At 41.7% G+C, this 14,198-nt stretch overlaps 2 protein-coding genes across 2 annotated transcripts; both read left to right on the forward strand.

The window, feature by feature from the left end:
- Positions 1–969: 969 nt before the first annotated feature.
- aurkaip1 (aurora kinase A interacting protein 1) lies at positions 970–2,764 on the forward strand. Its single transcript, XM_070968847.1, has 4 exons — positions 970–1,034; positions 1,478–1,583; positions 1,691–2,154; positions 2,456–2,764. Exons 2-4 carry the CDS (start codon positions 1,532–1,534, stop codon positions 2,570–2,572), a joined length of 633 nt encoding a protein of 210 aa, XP_070824948.1. The 5' UTR covers positions 970–1,034; positions 1,478–1,531; the 3' UTR covers positions 2,573–2,764.
- Positions 2,765–3,537: 773 nt separating this feature from the next.
- Positions 3,538–13,059, forward strand: LOC139334863 (matrix remodeling-associated protein 8-like). The gene is made up of 10 exons (XM_070968094.1): positions 3,538–3,636; positions 7,423–7,449; positions 7,552–7,866; positions 7,959–8,060; positions 8,158–8,619; positions 11,213–11,371; positions 11,483–11,513; positions 11,590–11,669; positions 11,761–11,814; positions 11,940–13,059. Exons 1-10 carry the CDS (start codon positions 3,609–3,611, stop codon positions 11,963–11,965), a joined length of 1,284 nt encoding a protein of 427 aa, XP_070824195.1. The 5' UTR covers positions 3,538–3,608; the 3' UTR covers positions 11,966–13,059.
- The last annotated feature ends 1,139 nt before the right edge of the window (positions 13,060–14,198 follow it).

Raw genomic sequence — 14,198 nt, forward strand, 5'->3', positions numbered from 1 at the left:
CCATCATCTTAATGGAGGCTGAGAGAGAAAGCCCCATGAATAAATGATTTGAAGTGGCTGCACACAAGGATGAAAAACTAGAGCAATCTAAAAGTGGAGGCTTCCCTGTTTGTACAACTGTGTCACACAGAATAGAATAAGTCGGTTTTAATGAGTCAAAAGGAAATAAGACTGAATCATGACTGAAACGGCCTTTCCAAATGTATCTACTCACAAAACATGTTTGCATCACTCCATAAAAAGGTTTTAGTTTAAGTAAACATTTCCACTCTGGACTTTATGCTAATAGGTGCCAGAATATATGCAAAATAATTCATACTGTAAGTAGAATTAAAAAAGGGTCAGTCTGGCAGTAAGGGAAGGTCATTTTTGTGCATAAATGACTGAAGTAGCTTCCTGTTCTGTGAGGTGTGCCTTAACACCCCAGGGCGATGCTGGGTGCCAGCAGATGCTTGAAATACAATAAAAAAAACACAGCATACACTCTACCATGCATGTTAACAAATATACTGGTATGCAATAGTTTGAGTTAATGGCTCATTTGTGTCACTGCTGCGTTACAGCCCTCCCTCCAGTGAAATCGTTTAAGCATTGAACTTAACTGATGTAAGTATAAATCCACACAATATCATAAATGATCAAAAATAGTCTGTAATTAGATTTTATGCAGTTTATGTCAGAAACATAAATTGTTTTTATTGTTGTTGTTATTGTCATTATTATTATTATTATTCAAAGCTACATTGGTTCTCAAACTCCTCAGAAGTTTCACATTTATTTTGACCTCTTTATGCCAATGTGTTTGCTATTTGTAATACTCCACTTTAACAACTAAATTTCCCCGGTGTGGGATCAATAACGTCTTATCTTATCTTTACTTATTTTACCTTATCTTACGTATCTTATATAGCTACTCCGGCGGAACCTTTGTCCGCTCTGAAAAACAGGAAGCGCATTAAATTTGTGTCGCACGAACCGGAAGTGGTCTTCTGAAGTCACATTGAGACCGAAAATCCCGGTCACAGGAATATTAGGTATCGTTACACTTTTCTTAAATGAAGGGAATTAAATGTAGTCGTATTGTCCGGTGGCTTATCACAGAAACATGATTAACTGTAACTGTTTTTCTGTGATAATATCACGACTTTCACGTCCCAGGCGGAGCTAATGCTACATTGCTAGCTAGCAAGCGCCTCTGTATTCCTGGACACCGTAACTGAAAAATAAGTTGAATTTTGGTCAGATATCGTCGATATTGATTCTGCCAGGCTCAGTAATGTCAGTGCATTTCTAATTTTTTAAATAATGTTGACGTTAAAGACACCAGTTTCCATCTGTGCCTGCCGGCTAACCTCGTATGTGGCTGCCATCTGCTATCTGAATAATCTGTTAATCAAAAAATTGTTCGATCACTTGTAGGAAAACTATAGAAGAGCTATAACTCACGTACAGCCATTTTCTCATGCTCACAGGATAGGAGAGGAGACCAGTCAGCTCATTCCTGATGCTTTTGTTTGGATGATCCTTAACAATGTTTACTTCAAAGGTCGTCCCTCGTCTCAATCTACTACGGAGAGCATCTTGTAAGTATGAACAAATATCCGTCTACTTTCTTGCCATGCAGTCTCATCCTAAGCTTTACTTCCTGTGTAAGACACCCAAAATAACATATTTTTTCCTTAATGACTAGGTGCACTCCAGGCCCATGGAAACATTTTGAATGGATGTGTACAACCATTTCTTCCTGCTTACTGCGCCTCACTAAAACAGAAACCCACAAGCTATTCAACAGCAGCAGACAACATGCCTCCTCCTCGATGGGTCCAGCTTGAGCCAGAACTGGACGAGGCTCTCGTGCCCCGTAAGCTGTCAGTAAGTCCTCTGGAGAGCTGGCTCTCCCTGCGTTACGCCCTCCCTCCGCTGCTGGAGTCCAGTCAGCCGCTGGAGGATCTGGGGCAGCTGGAGGAGAAGGTGCTGCCACCCATCTCTGTGCCTGTTATGGAGGACGGCGAGGGTTCAGCAACACCCCTCAGATGTAAGAATGTTCTGGAGATCCGGCGACGGATGATGAATCGGCATAAATACAAGAAGCTGCAGAAACGGACTAAATTCTTGAGGAAGAGAGTGCTGGAGGGCAGGGGGAAAAAGAAGCAGGTGGGAGTTTCCTCTTTGGAGATAAAAAAGATGCTAATTTAATTTAGAATTCATGAGAAAATGTATGGTGGTAGTATTAACTTGAATTGTGTTACTGTGCGTAGTTTCTCGTGATATACAGTATATATATATGACTGGTAACAAAATCTTGACTAATCTTGAATGAAGGTGTTAGTGCATAGAGTCGTTGTCAGACTTGTAAGCCTGATGTGCCCAAAAATCCAACACAATTTTCCAAAACTAGCTGAATACAAGCTTACTTTACTCACTGCCGCTGCCTGTGTGTGTTTGTCCTGTGCAGAAAAGATTTGAGGACGATCTGCAGAGGATTTGGACACAAGCTGGACTGAAGAAGGCTCCAGAGGGATGGACGACGCCAAAGATCTTCATTAAACAGCATGGAAACAAAAGGAACTGAGAGACACTACAGTGATCTGATCTGAGCTGCGTCACATCGCCCTCACCCCGGATGACTGCACACCACAGCTTCACACACGGCTGTCAAACAATCAGCCCATTCCTGTGTTTCACTGATGTGGACGTATTCCTCATGTGTACAATTATTTTTAACAGTGTACATAATCTAATAAAGATCTTTGCCTGTCAAACCAACGGCATGGCCTGCTGTTTTTCTGGTCTTATTTTAGGCCTCATAGTGGAGTTGTAGGGCAGCTTACATTTCTCCTGTTCTTACTGTGGATGGCAGTATTGTGCAAAGAAAAAAAGCATTCACTCTGGAATTAGCATTGAGGTGGTTTTTTAATTTACTTCAGTCATATTTGTAGCACAACTAAAACAACTGAGCGACAAACTCTACTTAAAGATGAAATTACTCAAAAATCATCACATAATGAGTGTTGAAGGAAAATAACTTGCTTTGAAGACTTGAATCCAGAAACCAGCCTTTCTAATGTCAAAATGTGGAAATTACAATTTTACCTTTAATCTTCACATATATAACCAGGAGTTTGTTCCTTTACTGACAGGGATGAAAACTATAAGAGTGTTTTTGCTTTATGCATTTAGAAGAATAACTAATATGAGCCAAAGTATAACATAATGCCTGACTTTCTTCATGCAGCATTAGTTTATTATCAGGCCTCTCAACCGGATTAATGGAAAGTTAAAATCTCCTTCTTTTTTTTTTTTGCTGATGATTGTAAGATTGTAACTTCAGTGCTTTTTTCCACATTTGTCTCGTATGTTGGCCTTTTCTTGTTTTCTAAAACATTTATCGTACTCTTGCTGCACATGTTTTCGGTGAAGGCTGCAGCAGTGTTGGATTTCATCGGCCGGCGGAGGCGGAGCGTCTGGAGGCTCCAGCCTGCAGGAACACAACAAAATCCAGCTGAGCTGCTGCTCGTTGAACTTGAAGCGCTTTGTTTTATCAACTGATGAGCACTCCACCTCTGTCCGGCTTTCACCTCCGTTGCCAGCACTGAAAAACAAAAGAGATGCACCTCGACATGACTCTCCTTCAGAGTAAGTTCTTCACTTGTGTTGATTTTAAAAGAGAAAAAACAACTTGAGGGAAGTTTCTTTGTGCCATAATTGGATCCAGGTTAGAACAAAAGCCGAAAGCTCCTCAGCTCTCAGGTCTGCTACAGCACTGCAAATATCTCCTTTAAAAATACATTTTCCTCCACGTACCTTTGCAATGAAAGCTGGAATACTGACCCAAAACAGCTTGCATTAATAATATTTCAACCGATGTTTGCTGGGTCATTTTTTTCCTCTGTTTGTGCAGCTGATGATGTGTTCATGTGCTTTAAACATCAATCAGCATGATCAGCTTTTTAAAGTAGTTTTAATGGCAGGGCGTGTACAATATTAAAAACCAGAATCTTCTTCATTTAATGCGTATTTATTCACATACAGGTGGCAATATAGTTGTTTATTTATTGGTACAATCCTCACAGTGCATTTTTTATTTTATTGGCTTACTTTACGTCTTTATCATCAATCTACCACTACTCATTTTAAATGACATTACACTTTAGTTGCTCTATCCACAGCCTTTATTTTGAAATATTGTCCCTCCTGGGGATAAAGTGGACCCTCATGGACTTGAAAGTGAGACGCAGCCTCGCAGACGCAGCAGCGCCGCGCGGCTTCGCCTGCAGCCTGTTGACATTGTGTGTATGCGGGTTTTTTGATGGCTTCGGCCCAATGTGTTCCTAGTTAACTGCGGCCTGAGCTGAGGAGTCAGCACAATCCAGCAGCCAGTCATTATATGTGTCAGTAATGAGTGTTTCACCACGAGTGGGCTGCTTTGAGCCGCGGAGGAGGGGGATTACCACGCCAGCCATGTTTATGATCGCCTCAGTCTTAATGAACGGCTACCAACAACACGGCATGGAAAAAATTAGAATTGCTGTTTTGAACAACATAAGCTCATAAACATGTAGCTGCTCATGCGAGGCAGAAAATGACAAGGGCCCTCAAAGGTCGCACTTTGTTCAGCAGAGAGGGGCTTCTACAGAAAGAGGTCCCCACACTCTGAGATGATGCTGCCATTATATTTCTATTCAACTTAACAGCTATGACGTTTGTGCATGATCAGATATACATAAAACATAATCAAGAAGGTGTCAGACATCACCTGATCCTGCACAAACTGAGCTCTGCCATCACTTAAAGGAGGATAAAACTACACAGAGACAATATTAAACTTAGTAAAATGACCCATACATAAGCATCAAATCTGTAGAAAACAATACGCATATCAACATATTCTACTGTGTTATGATTTATAATAGTGATGGCCAACACAGTGGCAAGTACTGATTTGCATACAGTGTAATGTGGAAGGTTATGTGACTAGAAGAAGTGGAAAGTCTTGGCTGCTCTTTAATGCACACCACAGGAGAGTCAACAGGCTCTGAAGGTATCTCTGTCTGTTTAGCTGAGTCTGCGGCTGGACACATTTGTTTTATTTATTCTCAACCTGTGACGGGGCTGTGAGTAAACTTCACACACCCACAACATCCATGAATCATAGAAATTGCGCTGAGCAAAAACATGCTTCTTAGCTGAGTTGGACGTAAAAACCTTTTTTTAATTTTACCTCAGGGATGAGAGCCTGTTAAGTGATTCTCCGTGTGATTCCCGGGGTTACAAATGACAGTGGTGATTTTGCAGGTCATTTGGTAAATGCCTGTTATTAACTCTGCAGCACATTGTTAAGCTTTTAGTGTTAAACCAGCCTCGTGAGTCATCTGCCCGTGTGTGTCTGGAGGACAGATGAGAGAAAATTGCAGAGGCTGGGACACTTTGTTTTACCTTCTGCAGGAAAGTTTATACCCTTCAATAGAAAACCCACCAAAGTTTTCCAGCATGAGGTCTCCTCTCCGGTGCCAGTGTGTGTGCTGAAGTCATCCCGCTCAGCTCGATGTGTTATTATAGACTGATGCATACTGATGAAATCACTGCGTGCTAATCACTGTGTAAGAGCGCAGTAGCAGTGAAGTTCTGTTTGAATAGGATGAAATGAACTCGTTCTTCACGTGACTGTTGCCTGTGCTCACATATGAAGTGAATCGACCACTTGCTGCCGTGATGAGAAAACATCTGGATGGTCTCTCTCGTGTTAGGCCATCACGCTCAAAAAAGCACTCGATGGTGCTGTTTGTTATTTGCTTGTTATTTGCTGCTTTTAGACAGTGGTGGAGGAAGTATTCGCATTTTTAACTTGAGTAAAAGTAGCAGTACTGCAATATGAAATACTCTAGTACAAGTCCGGCATTGAAAATGTAACTTAAATAAAAGTTTTATTAACAAATTATAGTCAAAGTATTGAAAGTACAAGTGCTCACAAAAGAAAAATGTGTCATTCTACCATGTATCACTGTATTAATATTAAAGAGTTGTGGTTGGTCAACGTGGAGCTGATTTTAAACTAACTCAAATAGTGTTGTGTTCTATAACTATAACTATAACTATAACTATAACTATAACTATAACTATAACTATAACTATAACTATAACTATGCTCTTAATTTGTAAAATAATTCTAATTGTCAAAGAAATTATGCAAAAAGCTAAATATTCACCTCTGTATTGAGGTGGAGTAGAAGTAAAAAGTACCTCCAGTTTGTACTTTATTAGGTACCGTCACTGAATATATATCGTGTTATACAACAGGAATTCTAGACTACTTGCAAAATGTTGAGTAATTTCCACATTTAAAACTTCTCTGTTTGTCATTTGCCTTCTAAAAATCAATTGATCCATCACAGACTGCACACAGCTGAGAGGCTGCCAGGTTTTTAGCCAGAACCAACAGCTGTGACCACATTATCACTGATCTTATTGATTGTTTTAAAGGCTTTTCGTGGCCTCGCTTCTTGCTGTATTTTGACCTCTTAGCACTGTACGAGCCGAGGTGTAGTTTGAGAGCCTCAGGCCGAGGGTTTGACTCTTACCAACATGAAGCTAGAGGGGACAGAGAGTTTACAGTCGGGTCCTCGATGTTCTGGAATGAGGAAATCAGCCTGGCTGAGTCGGTAACATCTTTTAAACCTGTTCTTTAAACTTGTTTTTTTTAGTTTGACTTGAATTGAATAATCCCCTCTGTATTCTTTAGGTTTCTTTATGTGCTGAATGTGTCCACACATAACACCACACTGCAACATATGCACCTCTAGCCTCTATAGCTCACAGTACGCATTACCAGCACAGTAAAAATACACAGGTGTGACTGAAGTGAGCTGAAGGGCAGCCTGGTTCTTCAGCCCCTCAGGATCACGGCCTTGCGACAAGCCAGCGGCAGCCTGGATGAATAGAGGCTCTGTATGCTTTGGCTGCACGCGTCTCCGTTGGCCCTTCAGTAAACAGACGTCGAAATAGCACTGTGGGAAAAGAGTATTAGGAATAGCAAATGTGCTGTAGGAAAATTCCCTATCTCTGGAGTGAGAAGACAAACAGCAAAACATCCCAGAGAATATTGTTGACATCTGGCGTTTTGTGTTTTTCCTGCCGTTGTATTCCTGTGTGGAACTTTTCCATTTTAAAATGTTGGCTTTCATGGCGTCCTTGTTTCTTCAGCTTTGCTCTGTTATTCTGAACAGTCCTCTCACTGAACCCACATCTGCTGCAACACTGAGATCTTTCACTGCTGGGTCAGTCCAGGTCAAACCTAAACTCTCGAGCCACGACAGCATTATGCTGAGTCTTTTTGTATATTCTTTGTATGTTTATCAAGGAGCTGATGTCTGTGTAAGTGCTTCAGGATGAAACTCTCATCACTCGTGTTTTTGTCTGTTTCAGTTCTTGCTTTGCTCTTCCTGCCAGGAGGTAAGACATTTTTCTTTATGTACTTACTGTATGACTGATGCTTCTCTTTATGTCGTTGCTGCATTGATCTTCTGTGCCCCTGTGCTTATTACCTCATGTCAGCATGGGGCCAGAGCAGCAGCAGCGGCAGCAGGCTTGGTGTGGTGGTGGAGGCCAAGAACGTTACCCTCCCTGCAGGGTCAAAGGCTGTTCTGCCCTGCCACAGCCCCCGCATGGTGTGGACCCGGGACAGACTGAAGGACCGTCAGAGGGTGGTGCACTGGGACTTGGTCCGCAGCAGCCCAGAGTATTCTGTGGAGCGAGTCCTGGACATGTCTCCTGGAGCGCGCCAGAGGGTCTACAATGGCCTGAACAAGGGACGCATTTCCATCCCAGACTCTGCGTTCAAAGACGGCAACTTCTCCCTTATCATCAACAGTGAGGCTTTGCTGTGTTTTCCAGTGGCACCATGAACATAACAACTCTTTAAAATTTCATCTCACGGTTGTTTGATTGCTTATTTGTTTCAGATGTGGCCACAACTGACAAAGGAGTTTATACGTGTAATCTGCACCATCACTACTGCCAGATTCACCAGTCCATTCAAATCCAGCTCAATGTCACAAAGTCAGGTGAGGCCTCCTCATCATGCAGCCAAATGATATTCCATCAGTCATGATGCGTGAAGCGGATTAAAGAGTAATGGATTTCACACTCATATGTTTCCAGCTCGGAGGGAGAAACGTTTCTGGGATGGAGACAAGACTGTGTTCGTGGTCTTGTTAGGCAGCTCAGTGGCACTGCCCTGTGTGAACCGGCGCCCCCTGTGGAGAGAGGGCCTCCAGGAGGACCAGCAGCAGGTAGCTCACTGGGACTTCCAGGCCCCTGGGGTGCGTCCTGACCAGGCTGACCGCCTGGTGGACCTCTACGCCTCCGGAGAGCGCCGGGATTATGGCCCGCTCTTCGCCCAGAGCAAGATGAGTGTGGCGGAGGATGCTTTTACCTTAGGGGACTTCTCGCTGTCCATTTCTGACTTGAGACCTGTCGATAAAGGCCTGTACTCCTGCCACCTGCATCACCACTACTGCGGCCTGCAGGAGAGACGCATCTTCAGGCTCACGGTGGGACCTCCACTCCCCTCCGCTCCCACTACAGAACCCAGAGTTTTCCAGAATGACGTGCCAGAGCCAAGTAAGCGACTCCGAATTAAAAAACATCAAAAGAAACACACTAGAACTTTGTTTTTCCACATGTTGGTGATGGTAAATGTTTTTCCCCATATGGTTTCTTGCCTAAATTGTGCATAGAGTGACAACACAGCTCCTGGGTTTTTTTGTTGTATTTATAGGCATAGTTGGTCAGTTGAATCAGTTCTTCTTCTTGCCAGTTCTCTCCTCAGTCCTCTCTGTTTTTGTGTTTGAGCTGAAGAGGAAGGGAGGAGGTAGAAGGAATGCAGAGGCTAGATGAGAAAGAAAGAAAGAAAGAAAGAAAGAAAGAAAGAAAGAAAGAAAGAAAGAAAGAAAGAAAGAAAGAAAGAAAGAAAGAAAGAAAGAAAGAAAGAAAGAAAGAAAGAAAGACCCCTGTTACAGTAGCTGCTGATTGTGAGTTCAGCATTGCAAATTGAAATATTTGCTGGCTTGGGATCCTGTCTGCAGTAAACAGCCTTAAATCGGCTGCAACGGAAGTGGTCTCATTTTCCACTTTTTTTCATTTACAGCTGGAGACATTTTAACTGCGCTGAGCAAAGGAGTAGGCTCTAACAGCCAGTAATTTTGGGAGTGGAGGGTCATATCTTGTATTTTTTCCTCCGTTTGACCCCATTTTCCAAAAGTCCCAACCACATGTCTGGACTAGTTACACTGTATCTCGAGTTTAGTTTTTTTTTTTTTTTCTTCTTTTCTCCCAGTCTGCTCTGTTTCTGTGCTGATGTGTATCAGCTTCGTGTTTGCCAGCAGATACATAGAAGTCTGATACATCTGTTGAACATCTGGGCCAGCTGTGACATGAAAGGGTAAAGTAAGGAGGGAGGGAGGGAGGGATGAAGACTATAGATCCTCCTTCCCTTTAAAGAAACGGCAGCCTGTTTATGGTATGCTGTGAAGACGTGCACACGTGGAGAGACGGCATCCTGTCTGAGTAAACCCCATATAGGAATTCACTTCTTATTTATGCACTGCTGCTTTTACAGTCTGTTAGACTATAACAAAGTTGGTCCAGCTCGCGCAGATGCCAGCAATCATCTGAAATTCATGAGAGCTTTTCCCTCTAATGCTGCAATTATTTATGGCAAGAACGATTACAACATCATGTCTTTGTAACCATTAAATGAGGCGATTTGTGGGCTGTCAGCACTTCAGTAGAAATCTTTATCTTTTGAAAGTGAAGATGCTTTCCTTCAGTTCATTGACTTGCAAATGGTGCAAATCCCACAGGAACAAAAACACAGGCTAACCTCTGTGCGGCATACGTGAAATAGCCGTCAAAACACAGGCGCTTGTCAGATCTGTCAGGGAAATGGAAATGGGCTTCCGCAGGGACGTGGCTGCAGCTCTGGTTGTGACAGTTGAGCTCTAGAGGCAATGACCTTGGACACGTCTTTGCAGCTTTATGCACATTAGGGACATTAAACAATGACAGGTGATAATTGCCAACCAAACTCCCACTTTGGGGGTTTGGTAATTAAGTCAGAATTAATTTAATAAATAACTTTCTCATGATTGGCTGGTTTTTGAAAGCATGATCAGAGATGATACATCGCATGTTTTCCTCATTAGTCCCTCAGTGGTGCCCAGTTTTACTAGTGTCCAACTTAGCTGCTTTAATGAGAGACCATGGACAAATGCTATATTTAAGAGGAATATTCGAGAGGGAAATATTTGATGTCTCTCATGATCCATTTTTTTCTGTGATCTGGCTTCTGTGATCAGGCTGCATTTGAATTTAGGGAGAAAGACTATAATAACAACACATTTGTTTTAGCTTTCAACAGCTATGTAAACATGCATTGAAGGGTTACACTGCAAAAAGTATCCTACTGTTTATAGTGGACTTAGAAGAGTTTGTAGTTATGCTCTTGCATCTCCAAGCCCATTATATATTTTCTGTGTTTTCTCGCTTTGAAGAATTATTGTCAGCTAAAGAGAGCATGACCAGTCTGGGTCACAGAGAGACTGAAAGCTGCCTGCGCTGCACTCAGATATGTGTTCAGACGGGCCTGTCGGACTAGAGACTTCGCCGATGAGCTCTGCTGAAGGTGTCGTGGGATTATTTTCCATGCACACAGAAACTAGACTGTTTGCGGAAAGACGTGAAAAGGCCGAGATGGAAAACCAATACAGACATGCAGACAGACCACATAACAGAATTTGTCTCTCTTTCCTCACACTTCTCCTCCTCTTTTCTGGTCTGCCTGTGTTTTTGTGAGGAGAAAAAAAAAATAACAGCTGCATGACATCAGGTCTGGAAGTCATTACCGCCGAAGAGCGTTTTGACATTTAACTCCTGCTCTCCCTCCTTCTGTCTCTGGCTTTTGGAAACAAATAAAAAGAAGAAGTCTCGGGGGGGAATAGAAACATTTAGTTATGTAGAAATGCATTTCAGCCTGATCCCTGTTTATTGCTTTATGTTAATTCAATGTAACAATCCAACATATCATGGTTAGAATATGGCATTACATTCAGTTGCTGTTCTAGCTGAAAGCACATTGAGTTCCTATGTGGAGTATTTCTTCTATAGGTTTGAGAATTGATTGATTTATCATAGGGCATGTTTGTTCTGCCTTCAGGGACTGAAGAGGTGGAGAGCTCGCGTGTGGTGAATGTCATCCTCCCGGAGCATCGTGGTTACTTTGTGCAGCATTTGGGCTATTTCCTGGCAACCTTCGTACTGCTGGCGGTCATCGTCGTCGCTGTCATTGTTCTGACTCGACGACGCAAAAGCAGAGGTATTCAACCCTCCCATTGTTTGTGCTTTGTGTCTGACAGCAAGCTTTATAATTATAAAACACACAGATGAGGCAGTGGGTTTGAGACTGTGTGTTCAATCTTTTTTTCAGGGCAGGACTATGAGCTACGTCGATCTGATCGGTAAGACGGTGCTATAAAGTAAATCGTGTATTTATTCCTTTAAATTGAGTCCAATTCTAAGCTTCTTTCTGTGCAGGGGACGTGCGATCAGTGGAGGGGAAATGTCATTAGACTGCACAGAGCTGAAGACCTGCAACCAAGAACCTCTGAATTCAGGTACAGTAAGCTTCATCCACACGCATGCAGTAAACACACATTACCTAAAATTGTACTTTCTCATAACCTGTGTGTTTTCCACGATCCACAGACTACAAAAACAACCTACTCAAGGAGAGAGGCATGGCCAAAGACTGCAATACGGGTGAGTAGCCATCGTGCAGAGTTGAGATTCAGTAAATAAACACCCAGCAGCAACATCCTTACAGGCACAGATAAGAGACGTGACGTGTAGTTGACATGATGTCCCTCTCCCGCCTCCTCATTCAGACTTTGATGGGAAGCTGTGGAAGTGAGTGCGATATTTGTGAGATGCTGCTGGCAGGTCCAGGGCGAACGCCGGAAGAGTAAAGGAGCGCGGAGAGAAGGGAAAATAAGGAGGAAACCCAGGAGAGGACAGGAGGAATGCTCCCTCTGCTGTAACTCTAGCACACTAAGCTCTTTCATTAAAAGCCACCGTCATTTTTTACACGTTATTTTTTATATAACTCTCACCAGCTCTTATAACAATATGATTAAATGTATTGATCCTTACACTTTGTGCTCATTGTTTTTTAATATTAGGCTTTTTTTAAAATCCTCCTTTTACATTTTTTTTGTTTACAAAAATGCATGCTGTTTATTAAAGTATGTGGTTTGTGTACTTTGCATGCTTACAGAGCTGCAAGCTCACAGCTTTTTGTATTCTTGAATTTTTTCCTTTTTTTTTTTTTTTTTTTTGCACAAATTCTGCTGTACCGTCATGTGTAAAGGTGTTTAATCGTGTTTCAGTGGTAAATTTACTGTATGTAGACAGTTTCAGACAGTGTTTGGAAACTAGTGCCACACATTTCTAGCTATAGATAATAAGACATTTTGAACAAATCCTGGTACTTCTTTACAAAACTCAACTGTGGTGACAAAATGCAAACCTAAACTTTTCTATTTTCTATGTGGACTTAAATTCTTCTGATGTTCCTTTTCCCAAATGGACAGATACAACCTCTGGGAACACATCTGCTCATTGATAACTTGCCAGCTGACAAATAATGCAATTGTAGGACCGTGGACTAACGGCTCAGCCGACTGAAACTCAGGAAAAAAAAAAAAAAAGATTTGTAGCCATTATTTGGTTTTTTAATGGGCTGTGCAGTACTTGTTTGCATCAAGCATGTACAATGTACCCTGGTTTATAAAACACTGAATTTTCCTGACTAAATCTGCTGGTCAATGGTATGTGATGAACTGTGTGGCTCGAGCTCTGTGAGGTTTACTGCAGCGAGAGGAGTGTCTACTGTCTCGGTAATGCTAAATCACAAACTGTAACCCTAACCTTTGTCTCTTCTTGCACACACTCGTACGTTGGTCTCCTTTTAAGAAAAGATTTGTCTATTAAAGATTCACATCAGTGGCCACAGACTCATCACTTCACCCACAGAGCTGGTGTTTGGATGAATAAGGGACTGTGATATGATCTTCTAATGTATCAGCAGCCGGTGGAGTCTTGAGGATTGATTAATCATTAGCTGTCAGCTGTTAAATTAATCAGCTGTTTTTATAATCAATTAATCGATTTGAGTGTTTTTTTTTATGGAAGAAAAGAGTCAAAATTCTCACATTCCAGCCTCTTAAATGTGGATATTTTCAAGTTTCTTCGCTCCTTTATGACAGTAAACTGAATATCTTTGGGCTGTCAGTGAAACAGGGATCAACATTTTTCAACAACTAATCGATTAATCGAAATGGACAGATGAAAATAATTGTTTGAGGTGAGTTGTTAACACTTGCTTTAAATTGTGCAGAGAGGAGTGAGGTGGAGGCACTGTAGACTGTTGTTTGGTGGGCGTAACATCCAGTTTTCAGACTAATAAAGTTCATTTGTTATTGTAAACAGGTCTGCAGTGCTGGGCTTCCACCTCAGGTCTCTCCTGGGTCGACATCCAGCAATAATAAAACACTCAATCATCTGATTAATATGTAATTATTAGAACTGTCTACTGTTATAGTCATAGCTAATATTTTATAAGCCTATTAATTTGAGATGAAAGACAATTACCCTATAAAACCAAGAGAGCATCACAATGCTGCTACAGTAATTATAAATATTAGTATAGTTATATGTTTTAACATGTCATAGGATTTTGATTTGAGAAGTTTTTTTTCTTTGGGTTATCAAACATTTCAGTTATCCAAATATAGGTCGCCCTATATTTCAGACTACATATTTTTCCATCAGAATATTATTTTACTGTAATATTTTTTATACTGCTTATTATACTGTATTTAAACAGTAATATTTTACCGTAATCTCAGAGTTAGTAGTAATAATTTAAAGAAAAGAAAAGAAAGAAAACCCTGTTTTCGCGAGGACAGTCCACTTCCTCTTTGTTCCATGTGTTGCCTTCACGGACGCAGCGTACGGTATGTCCGTGTTGTGTAAGACGGCTTCACGGCCCTGCGCACAGCCCAGCCACACCACTAGATGACAGCACTGTCTCAGCAATTAGCCTAGCCTGTGAAAAATAGCAATATTCCCAACTCCATATCGCA

This window comes from Chaetodon trifascialis, chromosome 8 (assembly GCF_039877785.1).
Source record: "Chaetodon trifascialis isolate fChaTrf1 chromosome 8, fChaTrf1.hap1, whole genome shotgun sequence".
Taxonomy (NCBI): Eukaryota; Metazoa; Chordata; class Actinopteri; order Chaetodontiformes; family Chaetodontidae; genus Chaetodon; species Chaetodon trifascialis.

Excerpts from the sequence above, each read along its gene's own strand:
- aurkaip1 (XM_070968847.1), top strand. The coding sequence starts at position 1,532 with ATGTTTACTTCAAAGGTCGTCCCTCGTCTCAATCTACTACGGAGAGCA. Across the intron at positions 1,584-1,690 it reads TCTACTACGGAGAGCATCTT|GTGCACTCCAGGCCCATGGA; the intron begins GTAAGTATGAAC and ends CTTAATGACTAG. Across the intron at positions 2,155-2,455 it reads GCAGGGGGAAAAAGAAGCAG|AAAAGATTTGAGGACGATCT; the intron begins GTGGGAGTTTCC and ends TGTCCTGTGCAG.
- LOC139334863 (XM_070968094.1), top strand. The coding sequence starts at position 3,609 with ATGCACCTCGACATGACTCTCCTTCAGA. Across the intron at positions 3,637-7,422 it reads CGACATGACTCTCCTTCAGA|TTCTTGCTTTGCTCTTCCTG; the intron begins GTAAGTTCTTCA and ends TGTCTGTTTCAG. Across the intron at positions 8,061-8,157 it reads GCTCAATGTCACAAAGTCAG|CTCGGAGGGAGAAACGTTTC; the intron begins GTGAGGCCTCCT and ends ATATGTTTCCAG.